Source organism: Symphalangus syndactylus, chromosome 12 (assembly GCF_028878055.3).
Source record: "Symphalangus syndactylus isolate Jambi chromosome 12, NHGRI_mSymSyn1-v2.1_pri, whole genome shotgun sequence".
Lineage (NCBI taxonomy): Eukaryota > Metazoa > Chordata > Mammalia > Primates > Hylobatidae > Symphalangus > Symphalangus syndactylus.
In genome coordinates, this window is record NC_072441.2 from 87,961,579 (window position 1) to 87,981,803 (window position 20,225).

Here is a 20,225-nt window from a genome sequence, read left to right on the forward strand (position 1 = left end):
AAGATGGGCAAGAACAAGTGGCTCTTCCAAAAGCTGTGGTTTTAGATGTTTTGTTTTGGTCATTAAAAATTTTTTAAATAAAAATAAAAAAAGAAAGACAAAAAATGAAGGCTCCTAACCAAGACCCAAATGGCTGGCCACCTTGCCTCCATGTGGGGTTTTCAGGGGAGGACCTGTCAGTAAGGGCAAAAGTTTCCCCAGACTTTCACATACTGTCTTCTCAAAACATTTGGGGGAAAGAAAAATAAAATCAAAGCTACAAAGTTCATTCCTTCCCTCTTTAATTCAACATTTACTGAGTAAGCATGGATGCTATGATTATATCTGAAAAAAAAATTGAAATAGATTTTACTAATCTCCCAAGCCCCAGAAATAAACAAACAAACGTCCATAACATGCCCAAGGAATATCTACTTTTAAGTAGCGTCATTTTCTACTGAAACCACCAGAGAAAAATAGTTGCAAAACGTACCCTTAAGTAGCTGAAAGAGTCGGCCAGCTATATATAATCATTAGATATAAGCCAATTAAATTACAAATACTATCTGCCAAAAATGATGATTTTGAATATAGAAAAGTTGAATTCAAGCCACTCTATTTTCCAGTAAGATAAAGAGGCCATTTCTTGTTAGTGACAATAAAATTACATCACTAGCATAGACAGTAGTTATTTTTGTACTTTTTATAATAAGGGTATATGCAGCTAGATCATGCACAAGTTGTTTCAAATCATTAAGATACAAATTAAAAAGAAGAGTTGGAGGAAGCAGAGGCAGAACACAGTTTCATTTTTTAAAGACTGGAATTATCTGATCTGTTAGGAAACCATTCTCAGGAACACTTGTTATGGTATAAAGTTCAGACTGTACATGTTATCAGATCTTACAGCCCAGCTGCATTACATATCTTCTCCTTCACCCTCCCCACCCTCTCTCCACCCTTTACCCTGCTCTGTGCCTCAGGAGGCTGACTTATATGGGCTGCATCAATGGGCTCCCTCACCCTAGCCCTTCTAAACGAGTTCAGCCAATGGGAGGCACCCGCAGGAGATTAGAGACTGGGAGAACAGGAAGTTAGAGAATTTAACCCCCCAGCTTCCTCCCTACTGGGCCACCGCGGGTTGGCTGCATTCCTCACCCAAATGCTGATGTCAAGCAGCCCTCTTCATATGGCCCCACTCTCCAAATCACAGTAACCCCTCACTTCCTTTGATTTTTCACCCATGAATTGCAGTGGCTCCCTGCTATTATTGCTAGCCTAAAGAACTATACCCGCCTCTCGTAGATTTTCTTCAACTCTGCCTGTACCTTTGTATCTAGTTCCTTTTTTCTTTCTCTTTCCTTTTTTTTTTTTTTTCTTTTTAGAAGGAGTCTCGCTCTGTCGCCCAGGCTGGAGTGTAGCGGGGCAATATGGACTCACTGCAACCTCCCGCCTCCCAGGTTCAACTGATTCTCATGCCTCAGCCTCTCGAGGAGCTGGGATTACAGGCACACACCACCATACATGGCTAATTTTTGTATTAATATTTTTAGTAGAGACGGAGTTTCACCATGTTGACCAGGTTGGTCTCGAACCCCTGACCTCAAGTGATCTGCCCGTTTCGGCCTCCCAAAGTGCTGGGATTATAAGTGTGAGCCACTGCACCTGGCCTGTATATAGTTCCTTTCATTAAAGTCTCCTTAGTTACTCGATTCGTGTGCACTGTTTCCTTACAAGCCCTGATGATATACGAATTCATTACTAGTCTTTAATGCCCAGAGACCAAAGAAAGATCAATTAAATATATAAGCAATCTTAAAGTTATTCCTGAAAGATTTTTCCAGCACATCATAAAGGGTATAACATGATTAATAATGGAATATTGTACCTAAATCCAACCTGTTCCTCAGGAAATATTAAGGAAAAAAATGAGAACTACAATTTATGAAAAACATTGAAATGAAAAGTCTGCCAAAATAATGACTCTATGATTTCATACAGCAATAATGTCCTTTTAAAAAAAAACGGGGCTGGGCGCGGTGGCTCACGCTTGTAATCCCAGTACTTTGGGAGGCCGAGGTGGGCGGATCACGAGGTCAGGAGATCGAGGCCATCCTGGCTAACATGGTGAAACCCCGTCTCTACTAAAAAATAGAAAAAATTAGCCAGGCGTGGTGGCGGCGGGTGCCTGTAGTCCCAGCTACTCGGGCGGCTGAGGCAGGAGAATGGCGTAAACCCGGGAGGCGGAGCTTGCAGTGAGCCGAGATTGCGCCACTGCACTCCAGCCTGGATGACAGAGCAAGACTCTGTCTCAAAAAAAAAAAAAAAACGGGGGGCAGAAAAGTTTAACCAGACAAAATTAATAAGAGTAAACAAATTAGCCCTCAATTAGAGCAGAACTTGAGCAGTTCGGTTGGTAAGAAGTCTTTGTAATCAACAGCACTACATGAGGAAGTAATATCAGGATGCAGTCAGCAAATAGACTTGTTATCCCAAAGATAGGTGAAGTTGTTTTGGAGTTAAGTCCCTGAAGCTACCCTGACCCTTACCACTGCGGTGCAGTGAGTGAACAAAATTCTTAAAGTCAGGCAAATCTGCTTTCAAATCTCCAAGTCAAAACCATTTACAAAGTGAAGGAAATAATATTTCCAGTGTAGAGTAGTTGTAAGGATTAAATATAAAATACAGCCGGGCGCGGTGGCTCACGCCTGTAATACCAGCACTTCGGGAGGCCGAGGCGGGTGGATCACGAGGTCAGGAGATCGAGATCATCCTGGCTAACACGGTGAAACCCCGTCTCTACTAAAAATACAAAAAATTAGCTGGGCGCGGTGGCGGGCGTCTGTAGTCCCAGCTACTCGGGAGGCTGAGGCAGGAGAATGGCGTGAACAAGGGAGGCGGAGCTTGCAGTGAGCCGAGACTGCGCCACTGCACTCCAACCTGGGCGACAGAGCGACACTCTGTCTCAAAAAAAAAAAAAAGAAAAATACATAAAAAATACCTAGCACAGTGCCTGATTTGTTCAAGTCATTAAGAAACAGAAATTCAAAAAGAAATCCAGCAGAAGGAAACCAAAGACTTACATTCCAAGACCAGCCTGAAAATCAGCAAATAGATTAGAAATATATATGAAATATTATTTCATATATAGAAATATTATTTCATATATAGAAATATATATGAAGGAATAGGTTGACAAAGTGTTCCAGCCAGGCTTCTGTGGGTCATGTACATTTCGAGGACCTCTATAGTGGATGAATTCCTTTCTCAAATTCCCTTCTGTAAGAAATAATCACCTAAGAATTTTCTCATTCTCCGTCCTGGAAGATCTCCAGCTTTCCTTCTTTTTCTTGCACTTTATGTTTCAGGTTAATTAACACTTTCCCCAATGTACATACTGATCATTTCTTGCTATCACAAACTATCCTAGAGGCCAGCACAGTTCAAACGGTTACTGGACTGAAGTAGGCACACCATTGGCAAGTGGGTGCCCTTCCAGCTGGCTGGAAAGTTTTCTGGCACTTTGTTCCAGGAGTGTCCTGAGTGCAGTGCCCAGCCAGGTCCGCTGCTCAGTCTTTTGAGATCATCCCATCTGAGTGACTAAACGTTGCCTTTGGGTGGGTGGGCCACACCCAGGACCCGGAAGTAAGATCATCATTTCCTCACAAAAGGGAATGCTTTTTCCTTCCATTCTATTCTTTGTGTTATGCCACAGACACATGACTGACCCTAAAATTCATATTTTAACAGCAATCTCTAAGATATAAAGATTCTTCAGCAGGACCTTAAGGAAGTGGGAGTGAGGACAAAGTGTTTAGACATACGAGAGAGGAAGAGTGTTCCGAAAACTAAGACACTTCACAATGTGTTGGAAAGTCCCATGAAAGCACATGTAAGAGAACCTTGAAGACTAATCAATTCAGAAATTCCACCCCCTCCTTGGAGTTGGTTTACAGACCTTGCAAACGTAGGCCCAGTTCCCCGAGTTTTCCTGATTCTGGAGTTGCTGTTTCATAGATCCTCAAGACGAAATTCCTGGTAGACTCCTCAATAAAATATTACATGGTGAAGAGAAAGAATACAAGTAAAAGGGATCAACATGTAGCAAACACCTACTATGTGCCAGGCATTGCATAGCATTTTTTATACATGTTATCTCTGTCAATCCTGATAGCAACCCCATCAAATAGACAGTGTAATCCCCATTTCACAGGTAAAAATGAAAAGACTCTGAGAAGTTAGGTAACTTACTTAAAATTAACTTGTAGAACAAGAATGTACACCAGATCTTCCTGTTTTTTAGCCCATTCACATTTCATTCTGCCACACATTCATCAAGGATGTCATCTATTGCTCGGCATCTTTACATGTAGCTATAAAACCCTGTAATACATTCTGTTTATTCTGGCATAGGCTCTTCATCTGTTACACAAAGTTGCTGAAAGTGTCAATGACTTTTAGAAATCCAGATAACCCAAATGTATAGTATCCTCCATTCTACTATTTTCTACATGTAACTGGATGCTTGACAATGAACACCTGTATCAGTTGTCTGTCATTGCATAATAAACCAATACAAAGTTAGTGCTTACAACAACAATTTATTATATATCATGATTCTGTGAGTCATTTGGGCCATTCTTCCATTGGTCTTACGTGAGCCTACTCACAAAACTGCATTTAGCTGGTAGGTTACCTGGGGATAGGTAGAGCTTGAGGCAACAGGGCCTCTCTCTACACATCGTCTTTCATAACAAGCTTTTTTACAACATGGCAATCTCAGGGCAGCTTCCAAGATAACAAGCCTCAAAGTGCACACATTTTACAAGCTTATGTCCCAAGCCTTTGGCCAAAACCCAAATCATTATGGGAGGGGGCTGGGGCATGAATACCATGAGGCACAATTCACTGAGGATCATTATTATAATGATGTACCACAGCTGGCCCTCTGATCCCAATCACTGACATCCCTCCCATTTGCAAAATGCATCACTCATCCCAAAACCACCAAAGATCTCATCCAATCATGGCATCAAACCACAAGTCCAGACTCCTTATCTGTCTCAGGTCCAGGTGTGGCTGAGGCTACCTGGGTGCAGTTCCTCATGCAGCTCCACAGGTGTGGCTTCTCATCATTCAGGAACCCATGAATTAAAAAAAAAAAAAAGTTATTGTCTCCATGCATACTCATCACACAATTGTGAGAATGGTACACTCAATAGATACTCCCATTTAAAAGGGAGAGGAACAGAAAGCCACAAAGCCATCTGATCCATGGCAATTCTGAAATCCAGTCATGAGTATGTTGCAGGACCTTCTACTCTAGGTATAGAAAATGGTTCTTGAATACAGCCTGGTTTACCTACTTCTACTCTCTGGAAGTGGTTGCCTCTGCTTTCTCCAAGATGACCTATGTTTTCAATAAAAATAGCCTGTGTGTGCAGCTGACTAATTTTCTCAGCTTACCTCCTGTTTCTATTTAGTTTTAATTTCTTGTACATCAGTTAGTCTAAACTAATCCAATACCTTTCTATGTGGGCTTTCTATATGTCAGGTGATAGTCCACTTGATTAGACAAAAGCTATACCCACAACTATTTTTGAGATAGGCCTCTACTTTGGTTCAGTATGTCAAGGTGCTGTGGAAAAAAATGCCCTTAAAATTCTTAAAAGCCATTTTGCCTAGCTGAGAGAATCTAATAGTCACTATTTAAAATCATTCTGTGGTCTTAAGAAAGTCTTGTAGCCACACTCTTGATTTGATTTGTACCCTGAGACCATTTCTAACTTTGAGAATCTTTTGGCAGTAGGACAGAATGGAAATGTGAGACAGTTTTATTTCTCACCTAGCATATCCTGGGCACTCCATATTTGCTTTAAATTCTGCTTGCAAATGGAGCAGTTCATTTTTTTTTTTTTTTGGTTCATCTCTCTCTTCCTATACCTTGTTATGTATCACTTTTAAAAAGCTAATTGGCCCCTTCAGCATTCTAAATGGAAACTTCCTTAAGCCAAATCTACAAGTTCATTAAGTACATTTTTTATCTTCCAAGCTTCTGGAGATGACAGTGTTGCCAGTTATTCTACTACTATATAATGTGATTTGCCCTTTATCACCCTCCAGTAGTGGTTTCCTCTCAGGTCCTCAGGGTCCACTAATAATCTACTTGCTGCACCTACTGCCTCTGCCAGCCACTCAACCCCAAAGCCAATGCCGCATAGGTTAGCTTTTTGTTACAGCAACATACCATTTCTGGGTATAAATTTTTGTATCGGGCCAGGTGCAGTGGCTCACGACTGTAATCTCAGAACTCTGGGAGGCCAAGGCAGGCGGATCACCTAAGATCAGGAGTTCGAGACCAGCCTGGCCAACATGGCAAAACTCCGTCTCTAATAAAAATTAAAAAATTAGCCAGTCATGGTGGTAGACGCCTGTAATCCCAGCTACTCGGGAGGCTGAGGCAGGATAATCGTTTAATCACTTGAACCTGGAGGGTGGAGGTTGCAGTGAGCTGCGATTGTGCCACTATACTCCAGTCTGGGCCACAGAGCAAGACTCCATCTCAAAAAAAATAATAATAATATATAATATATATATATATATATGTTTTCCATTTCTATGAAGTAAATGACTATATATATATGTATATATGTATATATATGTGTATATATATGTGTATATATGTATATATATGTGTATATATATGTGTATATATATGTATATATATATATACACACACACAGAGAGAGAAAGAGATATAGATATATATATATATAGATAGATATCAGTTTTCCATTCCTATGAAGTATATGACCCCAAAATTTAGTGGCTTAACAGCAATTTCTATTTCTCATGATTCTGTGAATTAGCTGGGTCACTCTTCTGCTGGTCATACCTAGGATCATTCATGCAGCTGCATCCAGCTTGGGGACTGGGCTCAACTGGCCTCTCCTACCATAAGTTATATTAATTCAGGGCTTCTTTATAGCATAAAGGTCTTAGGGTTCCAAGATGACAAGACCCAACATGCGAGTGCTTATAATACCTTTGCTTCTATCACTATTTTATTTTATTCTATTGTATTATTTTATTTTATTTTTTTGAGACGGAGTTTCACTCTTGTTGCCCAGGCTGGAGAGATCTTGGCTCACTGCAACCTCCGCCTCCTGGGTTCAAGCAATTCTCCTGCCTCAGCCTCCCAAGTAGCTGGGATTACAGGCATGTGCCACCATGCCCGGCTAATTTTGTATTTTTAGTAGAGACGGGGTTTCACCATGTTGGTCAGGCTGGTCTCAAACTCCTGATCTCAAGTGATCCACCCGCCTAGGCCTCCCAAAGTGACATGAGCCACCTCGTCTGGCCCACATTTGTTTATATCACATTAGCCAAAGCAAGTACAAGGCTGAGTCCAGTACAAATGTAGGAGAGGCATATATAAGGGTGTGGATACTAGGAGGTGTAATCCATTCAGGTCATTGCTATAACAATCTGCTCCAAAACCAAAATGTAAGTTTCATGCTTTTATCTGCATCTTTAGTCAAGTATATAGCCCAATATCTTGTTCACTTGGACTTATTTGGCATGTTTGTTTAATTGAATTAAAGAGGTAGAAAGTTTTAGAAACACAAGGACCAGAAAGGCTGAAACTATTATAGTTTTGGAAATCCAAAATACTGTAGAGCAAAGCTAACCATTAAAAAACATTTTTTCACCATTTTTCCATATTCTTGTGAATCAAATATGTTTTCTGACCAAAGGGATTTAGGGTATCATAATTTTCAAATAAATGACTGATTCATCAACCTTGTCTCTGTTATGGTCATAGCTATTCCAGAAATAAATTCTATATGAATTTGCAAATTTTCTCATCCTAAATAACTGTTTGAACATCTGAATAATCACACAATGTAGATTCTTCCGTATTTGCACAAGAGAAAAAGAATTAAATAGAATTACTGGCATTTCAAACCCAGTATTTGAATTTTGCTAAGATTAGACGCTAGACTTGATTTGTCTTTCCCATCTGAGGATATAGGTATATTTAGTTTTTCACTAAAATAAAGAGAATCGTAGCTGTGTTTTAATGGCCTCAAAGGTTCTTTTCCTAACAGTCATTTTCTCCAGAAGAGGTTGAGGTTTTTCATCAACAGTAGTGGATAATGATGAGCACATTTTGAAACTGACTCATGATTAATGATATCTTCCTTTCAAGGATTGATAGACCATAAAACTCTGCGCTAAAAGACACATTCTTCCCTTGCTACCAATTGTGAGTCTAAGAATCCAGGTATGTTTGCACAATTTTTTTCCCACGCAGCAGAATATCCCATCAAAGTGTAACAAGGGGATTCACTGAGAACTCAATTTGCATGTGGTGGTTTTTTTATTTTGTTCTGTTCTGTTTTGTCTATTTGCTTGCTTGTAATACAATTACCCCTCTGACTAAGTTTCCAGTTCTAGCAAATGATGTTCCTACCCCAACGTAGAGGACAACAGGAAGGGTTCCTGAACCTATTTTTTGGGACCAGTGGGGCCAGTAATGCATTCTCTATTTGAAACTCCTGCTACCAATTGGTCCTGATAAGTATGTGCAGCCTATTGTGATGCTGATGATAACAATAGCCAGTGTTTATTGATCCCTCACTGTGCCAAGCATTGTTCAAAGCACTTTACAGGATTAACTCATTTAATCCTCACAATTTTCTGAGGAAGGCATTATGATTTATCTCTACTTTATAGAGAAGGGCATTGAGGTGTAAAGCAATTTATTCAGGGTTAAATAGTTTTAAATGGCAGAACCAGGATTTGAACCCACCACCAACTCTATTGCTTCAAAGACACTGGTCTCAAGCAGAATTCAGAATTTTTTCATACATCTGTGGCCTTGGGACTGTATCCACAGCAAGAAGTCACTGATACTCACAGGCTTTAATGTTAGTTAACCTATCTGACTTTCTGATGCTTTGCACAAATTGTTAATAGAAAGGCAATTATCAACGACATCTCGGCCTAGATTGTCTCCCTGATTGTTGGGGAGACTATATTATCCTAGAATCCAAATGGGATTTCTACCCAGGCCACTATCTGTGCTGATATGTCATGGCCTCCAACCCCACAAAGCTTGAACTCTCATGTGCCATGCGCCCTCCCCAGTCACCACCACCGTGTCCCACCCTTACACACAGTCAGTCCAAATGTGTTTCCTGAGGGTGTACTGTATGTCAGCCTCATAGTATGCACAGAAGATAGACCCACATACTGGGAGCTTTCATTCCCAACAGCCCAGACTTCCAATTTGAGAAACATGATTACTTTGGGGAGACACCAACCTGGAAGTCATTGGTGGGGAGAAATGTTTTAGGAAAGATTCAGACTAAACCACCTTTGTAGTCCCTTCCAACCCCACCCCCAACCTCTTAATTTCTCTCTAAGGCAAGCATTTATTAGTTTGATTTCAACACACACACTTGTACCTGTAATTACTATATAATGTCTGTTTACTTTTTTAAATGAAAATGAATTTAAATTAATCTTGTTTTGTGAATTTCAAGGCACCCCCTGAGATAAATGAAGACACTCCAGGGTGTCATCAAAGCAGTGCTGGGAATCCTGCTCTACAAAGTAGAGAAGAGAGCTCATTAAACCTTGAAGGAGCCAGAGGGGAGAAATGTATATAGATATAGAGAGCACACTAAAAAGAGAGTTTTATGTGTGCATTATACATGCACGCAAATACATGAGAAAGGCGGTGCACCAAAATGTGGTTATCTTTAGGTGACTTGTTCCTCACAAACTTAATATCAACGCCACTCATGACTAAGCTCTCTGCACCAGAGAGGAGAACCTGGGAGCAAACATTTCCAAAATCCTTCCCATAGATCTTGAGTGCCAATGAGAGGCACCTGTGTAAGATGTGGAACGAAAAGAGAGACCATCATTTGCCAGAGACAGGTAAGTGCAGAGGCAGATGAGAGGCTGAAAACAGCGTCCAGGTGAATTTCTTGAGACCTTCCCCATCCCGACATGAGTGCTAGAGACAGATCATTGGTGGGAATTTCCCAAGTTCCTGAGACATACAGTGGAATCACTTCCAGGCAAGATCTTAAAGAGAATCTCATTTAGATGTTACCAGCTCAGATCATCTGGTACCTTTGCTACTCAGCCCACCTGCCAGGTATGTAAACCTTGAATTTCTCATATTGCTTCCTTTCATACTAGGAGAGCATAGAATGGCTTCTCTTTTCCTAATTGAACACCAAATAATATAAATAGGTAATAGGTGATGATTTTTAATATTTTGCATGTGTATGTATTTTAATGCTTTTACAATAAACATTATTTTATAATATAGCAATAAAAGCTTTAATATGTGTTTAATATATAATGTCATAAATATTCTAATACACATGCTGCAGAAGCTCAGAAGAGGGACACAAAACATGAATTGGAGCAGGGAAAGATTCCTAGAGAAAGTGGGCTGTTCCCAAAGTGAAACTTAAGGAAGTTGAGGTGTTGCTATAGGCCAAAGGTAAGAGCAGGGCAGGAAAAAGGCACAGCATGGGCACAGGCACATAGCAGAGCTCTGCTTCTCTGACTGACTACACATCGTTCATTGTGATGAGACAAACACTGCTGCAGAGGAATGAGGTAAGGTGAGGCTGAAGGAAAAAGCAAGAGGCCTCATCCTGGAGGGCTTGATATACCAGTCTATAAATCTTGGGGATTTGTTCTTGAAGACAATAAGGAGTTATTGAAGAACTGGAAAAGTAAATCTGTGCTCTATAAAAGTCTGCAGGTTCACAGAGGGGAAATGTGTAGAGGGCGGAATACAGGAGGCCAGTCCAGGGATCCACAGAGATGATGGGTCCTTAGGAGGTTTTGGGGGGATGGGATTTGGGTGGGAAGAAGGTCTGCTACAGAGGGGAAAGGAGGGGCTTGTGTGAAAGGTTGTCCATGGTGCCTTCTTTCCCCTAAACTATAGGGAGGCTAGAGATATTTCAACTGGAGGATAATGACTGGGGCACTTTTTGCCTTGCCTGGAAACTAGTGTAAAGGTAGGTAGAGTAGGAAGCAATGTTTCAAGCATTCCTCTAGAAAGGAAATCTGGAAACCAAGCCCTTCCTTGGAACAAAAAACAGGAAAGGTACATGTACATTAAGCATGTTTTTCTTGGACATCTTTCTAACCTGTAGATAAAGCCAATGTGTTGTTCTAATCCAGGATTCTTAGGTGTTTCTAATTGACCTCAAGTTTTCACCCAGGCCAGTTAGGCCCCTTTGAGGCCTCTCCCTCTGCTGATCAGCTCCTCCACCCATAGCCCTGCTCAGCTAAAACTTCTCAGCTCCAGAGAAGAGATACCTGGAGATCAATTCACTACCTCTGTGACCAGACCACTTTCTGGGTGCTACCGATGACCAAAGGAAAAACAGAGCTGCAGGGCAAACAAGCCTTACACCAGGGCTTCTTAGTCATAGGTGTGCTTATGAGCCACCTGAGGATCTCACAGGTCGGGGGCCTGAGATTCTGCATTTATCACAGGCTCCCATGTGACATCAACTGTGGATCACACCTTGAGAAGCACTGGTCTAAAGGTGGTGGAGGGAGCAGCCAGGAGTTTAGAAGGTGCCAAAAGGAAACCAGATGCTGACAGTTTGTGAGCTCCATTGGTTCATCATATTTGTTGCATCTGCACTGGAAAATGAACCTATGCGGCCTATAGTTTTAGAGACCGAAAAACTTACAGGGGAAAGAAAAAAAGCAATACAGCGGTTTAGAAACTCCAAAGGCTTAGTGCTGTGAAGAGCATATTAAAGAAAAGAAAATAAAGTAAATAAAGGCAACTGTATTGGTTTTCTATTGCTGCATAACAAATTGCCACAAACTTAATGGCTAAAGAAACACCATTTATGATGTCAGTTCCATAGGTTAGAAGTTGGCCACAGTTTAGCTGAACCTAAGCTCCAGGTCTCCTCAGGCTGATATCAAAGTGCCAGCCAGGCTATGGCTCAGCTGAGGCTTGAGGCAGCATGAACAGAAGAAGTGAGAGTCCACCAACATGGTTTTGATCACAGAAGTGCCTCTTCCCTAACTGAATGCTCCCTCTTGATTCTACTCTCATCTGCCTTTGTTGAATGGCTTTTCAAAAACCAAAGCCTAGTCACCACCTCCCTCCCCATCTCCAGCTCCAATGATGATAGCATCTGATGTGAGGCAGCATTCCCAACACCCCAACTTAAACTTTTAATGCGCTCCTGGGATGATCTAAAAAAAAAAAAAAAAAAGAAAACACCATAATTTTAAATGCCGTAAAGGCAATTGACTTGTCAAAAGTACAAGAAATCAAACAGTAAATTGGGAGATTTCAGTTATGGTATGTTCTGCAACAGTATATGACTCACAAATTTTTCAACAAGACAAAAAAAAAAGAGAAACAAGGAAAAGCTATCAGTGCCATCTTGTGGAAAGACCTATATTAGAATGTCCAAGGTAATCTGACCACACCCCAGACCATTTCAGCGCCTCTAAACCCAAGGCTGACACACATCCAACTGACACCAGGGTAGCTTCACTGTTTGTTTGCTGGTAATGGTTCTGGTAGAGGCTCCATTCTAATTGCTTGTTTCTTGTGCCATGACCAATCTTTAAATAATTTGTATATCATCTCTAACTGTACAAATACCACAGCAACCTATACCTCCAACATCATACACACACAAAACTCATGCCCAGACTACTCTGGTTGGTTCCCCCACAGACAGCATGGTTCTCCAAATATGGAAAATTCGCATTGACCTATCACAACATTCCTGCATACACACACTTAGACCACAACTGCTTACAGTATAATTCTTTCTTTTTGAATTAACCTTGTTTTAATTTTATTTTACTTCTTGAGTTTATTGTAAGTTATTTTTCTTCTTTCCTTCAAACTGAATATTTTTATCTATATTAGTTACATATTACTGCATAATAAATTACCCAACATTTGATGGCTTAAAAGAATAAATATTTATTATCTCACAGTTTCTGTAGGTAAGGAATTCAGGAGAGGCTTAGCTGGGTTGTCCTGGCTCAGGGAATCCATGAGGCTATAATCAAGATGTTGGGTAAATCATCTAAAGTCTTCATGGGCTGGAGAATTCACTGCAACAATAGTGAGCCACTGACTTGATGGTTGGTAGGAGGCTTCGGTTCCTCACCACATGGATCTCTCCACACAGCTGCTTGAGAGTTCTCACAACATGGCAGCTGGCTTCTTCCCAAAGCTTCCCATGGCAGGCCTTCTTTCCAAGAGAGAACAAGGCAAAATTAAGTATTTTATGATGCAGCCTAGGACATCACACACCACCATTTATACAATATCTTACTGGTTGCAAAAATCAGCCCTATCAATGTGGAAAAGTACTACACAGGCATGAAATGGCTCATTGGGTACCACCTTGGAAGCTAGCTGCCATACCATTTCTTCTTAGGTTCAATTTCTAGATCATCAAATCTTAGGTGTGAAGTGTATTTAGACATTAAAAAATCAGAACAGTGAGGACACTGAGAATTCTGACTGTAGTCCAAGGGCCACAGGAACCTGAACCCGAGCAATCCTTCACATTGGTGGAACACAGGGACCTACCTGGAGGAAGAAATTCTCTGACTCCAATTGCACCCCTCATTGCCACTAGCATCAAGCCAATCAGGGGACTGGGGCTTCAATATGAACAAGAACTAAGTCAAAACATTCTTATCAGCTGGAAAAGGGAAGCTGGGATGCCCTAAAAAATGTTCTGTTGAGCCTTATTTTTTACTTTTAAGTTCAGGGATACATGTGAAGAATGTGCAGGTTTGTTACATACGTAAAAGTGTGCCATGGTGGTTTGCTGCACAGATCATCCCATCACCTAGGTTTTAAGCCAGCATCCATTAGCTATTCTTCCTGATGTTCTCCCTCCTCCAATCCCCACCCCAGACAGGCCCCAGAATTTGTTGTTCCCCATCCCCATGTGTCCATGTGTCCATGTGTTCTTATTATTCAGCTCCCACTTATAAGTAAGAATATGCAGTGTTTGGTTTTCTGTTCCTGTGTTAGTTTGCTGAGGATAATGGCTTCCAGTTCCATCCATGTCCCACAAAGGAATGATCTCATTGCTTTTTATGGCTGTGTCATATTCCATAGTGTATATGTACCACATTTTCTTTAACACTGATGGGCATTTAGGTTGATTCCATGTCTTTGCTATTGTGAATATGCTGCAATAAGCATACGGTGCATGTATCTTTATAAAATGATTTGTATTCCTTTAGGTATATACCCAGCAATGGGATTGCTGGGTCTGCTGAACTTTTCACTGGACAGTAGACAAAATGGAAAGAAAGATCCCTCTCTTCATAAGACATTTCTGGTAGTTCCAACTCAAGCTTATGTTCCCCCCACTGACTTCTTTTGCACTTGTTTTTACTGCACAATTAGCTTTTTAATATGTATTATCTGATTGTCTTTGATGAGCAATTTAGTACTTTATTATATGTCCTGAGAATAATTACATCAGAGTCTAAATCCCCCCCAAGGATGTTGTAAATTCCTTGAAGTCAGGGAAATTTCTTAAGCTTATTACTCAGCCCACCATCAGTGTCAACAGATTGTTCTCCAGGAACATGGCCCCTCCAACACACTCAAATACACATGCCATCACACATATGCACATTACAAGAGCAGTGCTCTATAAAGAACAAGCCTTATTTGTCCCATTTCACAAAAATAGTAGTTAGACATAGCCAAGATCATACTGACATAGCCATTCTTTATTTAAAAGCATAGTCAAGTAAAAAATACACTTCAAAGAGATACTACCCAATACTCAACACAGTCCTCAAACTTGTGCATTTAAAAAGAATTACAAATACACATTGCCACATGGTCCAACAGACTCACATTCACTCCTAGAAATGTACCTTCACAGTCTTACCAATGCATTCTACTTATTAATTTCCCGTTCATTTGTTTATTTAACATTTTGAGCCCTATGGGTCAGGCTCCATATTAGATGTGTGGAATTCAAAAACGGAACAATGCATTCTTGCCTCCTGTGCAAACAAGTGTCCTCAATCCAATGAAATTACTATACTGGGAAGACATATTTATACAAGGTGAGAAGGGAGAAAAAAAAAAAAAGCCTAAATCTTCTTGAGGGTTAGGTAACTCTGTACAGAGGAAAGAATAAAAGAAGGTCAGTATCATGTATGTGGGCAGACAAGGAGGTGGTTAGTTGCAGAAGTCCTGTTAATTGCAGAAGTCTGAGCCAGGAAACCATCAGAGAGGGTTTTTCCTTACAGTTTGAGGCCCCTTGGGCCCAAGACAAAACATCATATTGGCACCCTTGACATATGGCACCCTTGACAAAGCTTAAGGCAGGGACCCTGGGCCCTTTCCACTCTGGGTCTGCTGGAAGGGAAGGGCAGAGCTTCCTAAAAAGAGAGCCAACTGGCCTCTCCATACGGAGGCCCTAATGGTTTGATGGATGCACTGCTAGCCCTGCAGAAACCCACAAGAGGGAGAGAATCACTGTTAGGGGACTCAGGGAAGAGGAAGATCTCGGTCTCCCAAAAAAATTTTCTCCTTCTGGAGAATATGGGCTTCGAGCTGGATATCAAGGAGGCAAAGACGGGGCACATAGGAGGGTAGGGAATGAAGTGGAACGTTCCCTTATGAGTAGGGGAAGCAAAGAAAGGAGAACAAGGCAAAGGGACTAAGAAAAGATTAACTTACAAGAACAAGTGCTAGAGTCTTGTCTCCAGAGGTAGTGCAACCAGAAATCCTGAAGAGCAGTTGGATTGAAAAGAGAAGTGGGAGGTCAGGGGGTGGGGGGAAGAGGTGACTGGTGGCTGAGAGGCCATGGCTAGGAAAGAAAGAAAGGAATAAACTGGGGAGGGCCAGTAACATTGCTAGGAATTTATGTAGGAAATGAGAGTGCAAACAAGAAGGGCTTAATTAGCGCTGTGATTGTCTGGAAGGAGAAAAAGGGGAGATTTGGCAGCTCCTGGAACCTGGGGAAAGTAATTGTCTGGGTAAATGGTAAGTGTATTTCCCACAGGGTCAGAGCAGGCTTTGATCTTTAGGAGAAGACAAATTGCTTTCCATCTTGCTGAAGCCAAATTAAATGGTCAAACGTGTGTCATAGGTAGGTGCAAAGGGAAGGAAATATAATACATCCTCATGGCCAAGTGCCCTGGGCTTGGATCACTGTGTCCTTGGCCAAGTTAACCAACTTCTTTAAGCTTCCAATGATTCATGTACAAAAAAAGATACAAAAATACCTTTCACATGTGGTTCTTCCAGAAAGCGCTTGGCACAGGGCCTGGTACATAAACAAATTCAATAAGGGTTAACTATATTCATAATTACAGTTAGTCTGCATTGCTAGAAGCACATTATTCAAATGAGGATATGGACTGGTCAGATGACAGTGGAAACGGTGTTCAGATCTAGGGGCCCCCACCTAGTTAAGAACAACACTAATCAACTCTAGCCTGCCCAGGGGACAGTGACCCAGAGAACTAAAAAACCTTGAAAAATGAAGAAATATGAAATACTAATAAAAATTAAAAAACCCACAAGCGTTTAACCCAGATAATATTTGGGGACATGAGGGGGTTATGTGAATAGAAAACAATGTTCCATTTAACTTTAGGAAATGGCGGTGTTATTAAAGATTTTGGAGGCATTAGTCATCATCCTTTGGTCAAGTTTATTAACCTCTCCAGTGTCTCTGTTTTTTCATCCATAAAATGGGATTCATTAGATCACCTATCTTATAAGATTACTGTGGCAATTAAATGAGTCAGTATGTGTTAAGTGCTTAGAAGACTAGCACATAATAAATCCTCAATAAGTCCTGAGGAGCAACTGGATTGACAGGAGAAGTGGGGGTTGACTGTTGGTGCTGGTTATTATTATTACTATAATTATTACCCTGAGTAAGTTTTTAATAGTTCCAGCAATGAAAAAATGAGAACAGCCTCCTGTGCAGCAGTAATTCCCTCTTACTGGAACAGTTCAAAAAGTCGCTGATAACGACCAGTCAGTCATTAGAGAGGAGACTCCTCGTCCTGGGAGAAAGCCGATTTGTCATCTCTTAAACCCCAGGGCATCTAGGGTGAAGGAAGTAGAACTAGGCCGGCCCGCGGGGAGGCAGGGGCAGGCGCCAGTGACGCAATGACTGCAACATGCCGCCAGGGTGCAGCAGAGCCCGACCCCGGGTTGTTCCATCCGCAGCAAACAATTCCTAACTCGCTCCAGGTCTGCCTTCTTAGCTGAGTGGGTTGAACCCCGCGGAAGTAACCCAGCCCATTATGATGATCCAGCCAATCACCGCGTGACCTGCTCGGACGGGGCGGGATCGCGGCGCTTCCCTCGGTCGCTCAGAGCTGGGTTCCGCGTTCCAGCCCCGCCCCAGGCTCTGGGCCAATCCCCGCGACGGGGCAGAGCGTCCCCGAGGGCGGTGCCCCGCAAACCACGTGGCCCGGAAGGCGCCGAGGCCAAGTAAGTGGTGGGTTACTTGGCCCGGAGCGGGCGAGGGGACGCGTGGGCGGAGCGGGGCTGGCCAGCCTGGTCCCCCATGACCCGTTGTCCTGTGCCCTCTCCCAGCGATGGGCGTGCAGCCCCCCAACTTCTCCTGGGTGCTTCCGGGCCGGCTGGCGGGGCTGGCGCTGCCGCGGCTCCCCGCCCACTACCAGTTCCTGTTGGACCTGGGCGTGCGGCACCTGGTGTCCCTGACGGAGCGCGGGCCCCCTCACAGCGACAGCTGCCCCAGCCTCACCCTGCACCGCCTGCGCATCCCCGACTTTTGCCCGCCGGCCCCCGACCAGATCGACCGCTTCGTGCAGATCGTGGACGAGGCCAACGCACGGGGAGAGGTCAGCGGGCGGGGTCAGCGCAGGGAGGGAGGGGCCTGGAAGGTCAGCGGGGGACACGGGCGGAGCTGGGGAGACCGGGCCTGGAATAACTTAACTGGGCTCGGGGAGGCAAACAGTAGGGCCGGGAGACGGGGAAGCCATTGCGGGGGAGGGAAGCGCTAAACGGAAGGAACTAAAGAGAGGGCGAAGCAGTGCAAACGGGGCTTGAGGAGAGGCAGTGAAAACCAGCTAATACTGTGAGTTGAGAAGGAGCAGGGTATGGACAGACACCTGGGAGAGGTGGGGGTTGAAGTCAGGTGGAGGCTGTTTACCATTTTCTAGAGTAAAGCTGTCCAAATATAATGGAACCTAAGTGGCTCCATGCAATGTTAGTTTTTCTAGCAACCGCATTCTTAAAAAGCGGGGAAGCAGATAAAATTAACTTTGGTGATCTTAATGAGATATTTTCATTCTTTTTTCTACTACCTCTTCATACTCTGTTGCGTTTTTCACACTACATCTCAATTTGGGCTAGCCACATTTCAAGTACACAGTAGCCACAGTAGCCGTGGCTACTGGCTTCTGTATTGAACACCGCAGGTGGAGGGCTGTGCGGAGGTGGACAGCTCTTGAACCAGCCACTGCAGAGGCCTCCTAGCCAGCTAGTGCAGGGACAGCCCTCCCTGACTTTGCTGCAGAGCCCTGGACCTGGCACAGAAGAAGGAGCTGTGGGGAGAACCAAGTGAGGGGCAGGAAACAGTTGTGGGTGGGGGAGTTGAGTGGCACCCATCGATCCCCCTCTTCGTAGGCTGTGGGAGTGCACTGTGCTCTGGGCTTTGGCCGCACTGGCACCATGCTGGCCTGTTACCTGGTGAAGGAGCGGGGCTTGGCTGCAGGAGATGCCATTGCTGAAATCCGACGACTACGACCCGGCTCCATCGAGACCTATGAGCAGGAGAAAGCAGTCTTCCAGTTCTACCAGCGAACGAAATAAGGGGCCTCAGTACCCTTCTACCAGGCCCTTCCTCCCCTGCCCCATGTTGTCGTTGGGGCTAGAGATGAAGGGAAGTGGACTAAAGTATTAAACCCTCTAGCTCCCATTGGCTCAAGACACTGATGTAGTCCACCCCTGCAGGCAGGTCCTGATTGAAGGGGAGGCTTGTACTGCTTTGTTGAATAAATGAGTTGTACGAACCAGGGCACGTTACATGGTACTTTATAAAGCATTCCCACACATCAACTTATTTCAGCCTCACTGTAGCCCTGTGATACAGGAAACACAGATGGGCCATCTCTGTTCTTTGGATGAGGTGGGCAAAGCTCAGAGAGGCCCATCTTCACACTTGTAGAAAGTGGAAGGATGGGCCAGAACAGCAACACACGTCTTCAATCCCTTGAAGATGCTGAAATGCCATGTATCTGCTCCCTGACAATATTTGATGTGTTTTCTGGGGGAGCTAGTCAATGAAAAGGATTCAGGTCCAGAGTGGCCTGGCCTCCTGGCATTCCCAGGTCTCTGATGCTCACAGGCCAGGAGGTCCCTCCGTGTAGGCCCACCTGCTGCACACGTGTCACCCTTGTTTATCTGGGGGTAGAGACAGCCTGGATGTCGCACTCACAGATAACCACCATCTCCACCTCCCCAGGGCTGGGCATCTCACCAACCTCAGGTGCTGCTCAGCTCATCTGGGCTCTCTGGCCCGTTCTGCTGCCCCACAACCTCAGGCCAAAGGACGTGAGAACAGAGCCAATCTAGGCAGTTACGCAGAGCAGATATTTAACAATTAAATGAAGAGTACCAGGGGTCTAAATCTTGGCCGTGTTTCTCAGATGTTATCTCCAGTTATCCCCTATTGGACCCCATTCTGCCCCCCCGTTGGGCCCCGTTTTGCCAGCACTACTATACTTTTGACTTAGAGATGGGAAGAATGGCATATATCCGCCCAATGGACTCTTTGCTGTAGGTCTGCCTGTGCTCTTTTCTGCAATAGCAGGCTGAATAAGATAGAAATTCACCATAAAATGTGTGAGTTCCTGTACGTACCTGTATGAGCTCTGTTAGATCTGGAGGCCACACAGTGGGATGAGACACGATTCCTGCTCTCGGGAGCTCAGCCTGCTGGAGAAGATGGGCACAGAGTCCACCACAGACAATGGATGCTATTGTAGACATGCATTCCACTTCCAGTGGAGACATAGAAGAGGGGGGAGTCAAGGGCTCCCCTGTAGATCTCATCTTTTGTATCGTAGGCCAGAGACAGGCCTAGCCAACTGGTCCTCCTTTCTGCTGCTTTCCCCCTTCCACCACTAACCACCCAGTTCATCCCTGTCCAACTCAACCTTAAACGAGATACAGCTGAAGT

General features: G+C 43.4%; 1 protein-coding gene across 2 annotated transcripts; it reads left to right on the forward strand.

Annotated features, from left to right (window-relative positions):
• Positions 1–17,400: 17,400 nt before the first annotated feature.
• DUSP23 (dual specificity phosphatase 23) lies at positions 17,401–19,061 on the forward strand. 2 transcript variants are annotated; one of them, XM_063624955.1, is made up of 3 exons: positions 17,401–17,509; positions 17,615–17,883; positions 18,671–19,061. In XM_063624955.1, exons 2-3 carry the CDS (start codon positions 17,617–17,619, stop codon positions 18,854–18,856), a joined length of 453 nt encoding a protein of 150 aa, XP_063481025.1. In that variant the 5' UTR covers positions 17,401–17,509; positions 17,615–17,616; the 3' UTR covers positions 18,857–19,061. The 2 variants fall into 2 exon arrangements, with proteins under 2 accessions (XP_063481025.1, XP_063481026.1); XM_063624956.1 differs by having other exon boundaries at positions 17,479–17,516.
• The last annotated feature ends 1,164 nt before the right edge of the window (positions 19,062–20,225 follow it).

Bases quoted from the DNA above. Each gene is read 5' to 3' on its own strand.
- DUSP23 (XM_063624955.1), top strand. From the start codon at position 17,617: ATGGGCGTGCAGCCCCCCAACTTCTCCTGGGTGCTTCCGGGCCGGCTG. The intron at 17,884-18,670 runs GTCAGCGGGCGG...CCCTCTTCGTAG, and splicing joins AGGCCAACGCACGGGGAGAG to GCTGTGGGAGTGCACTGTGC.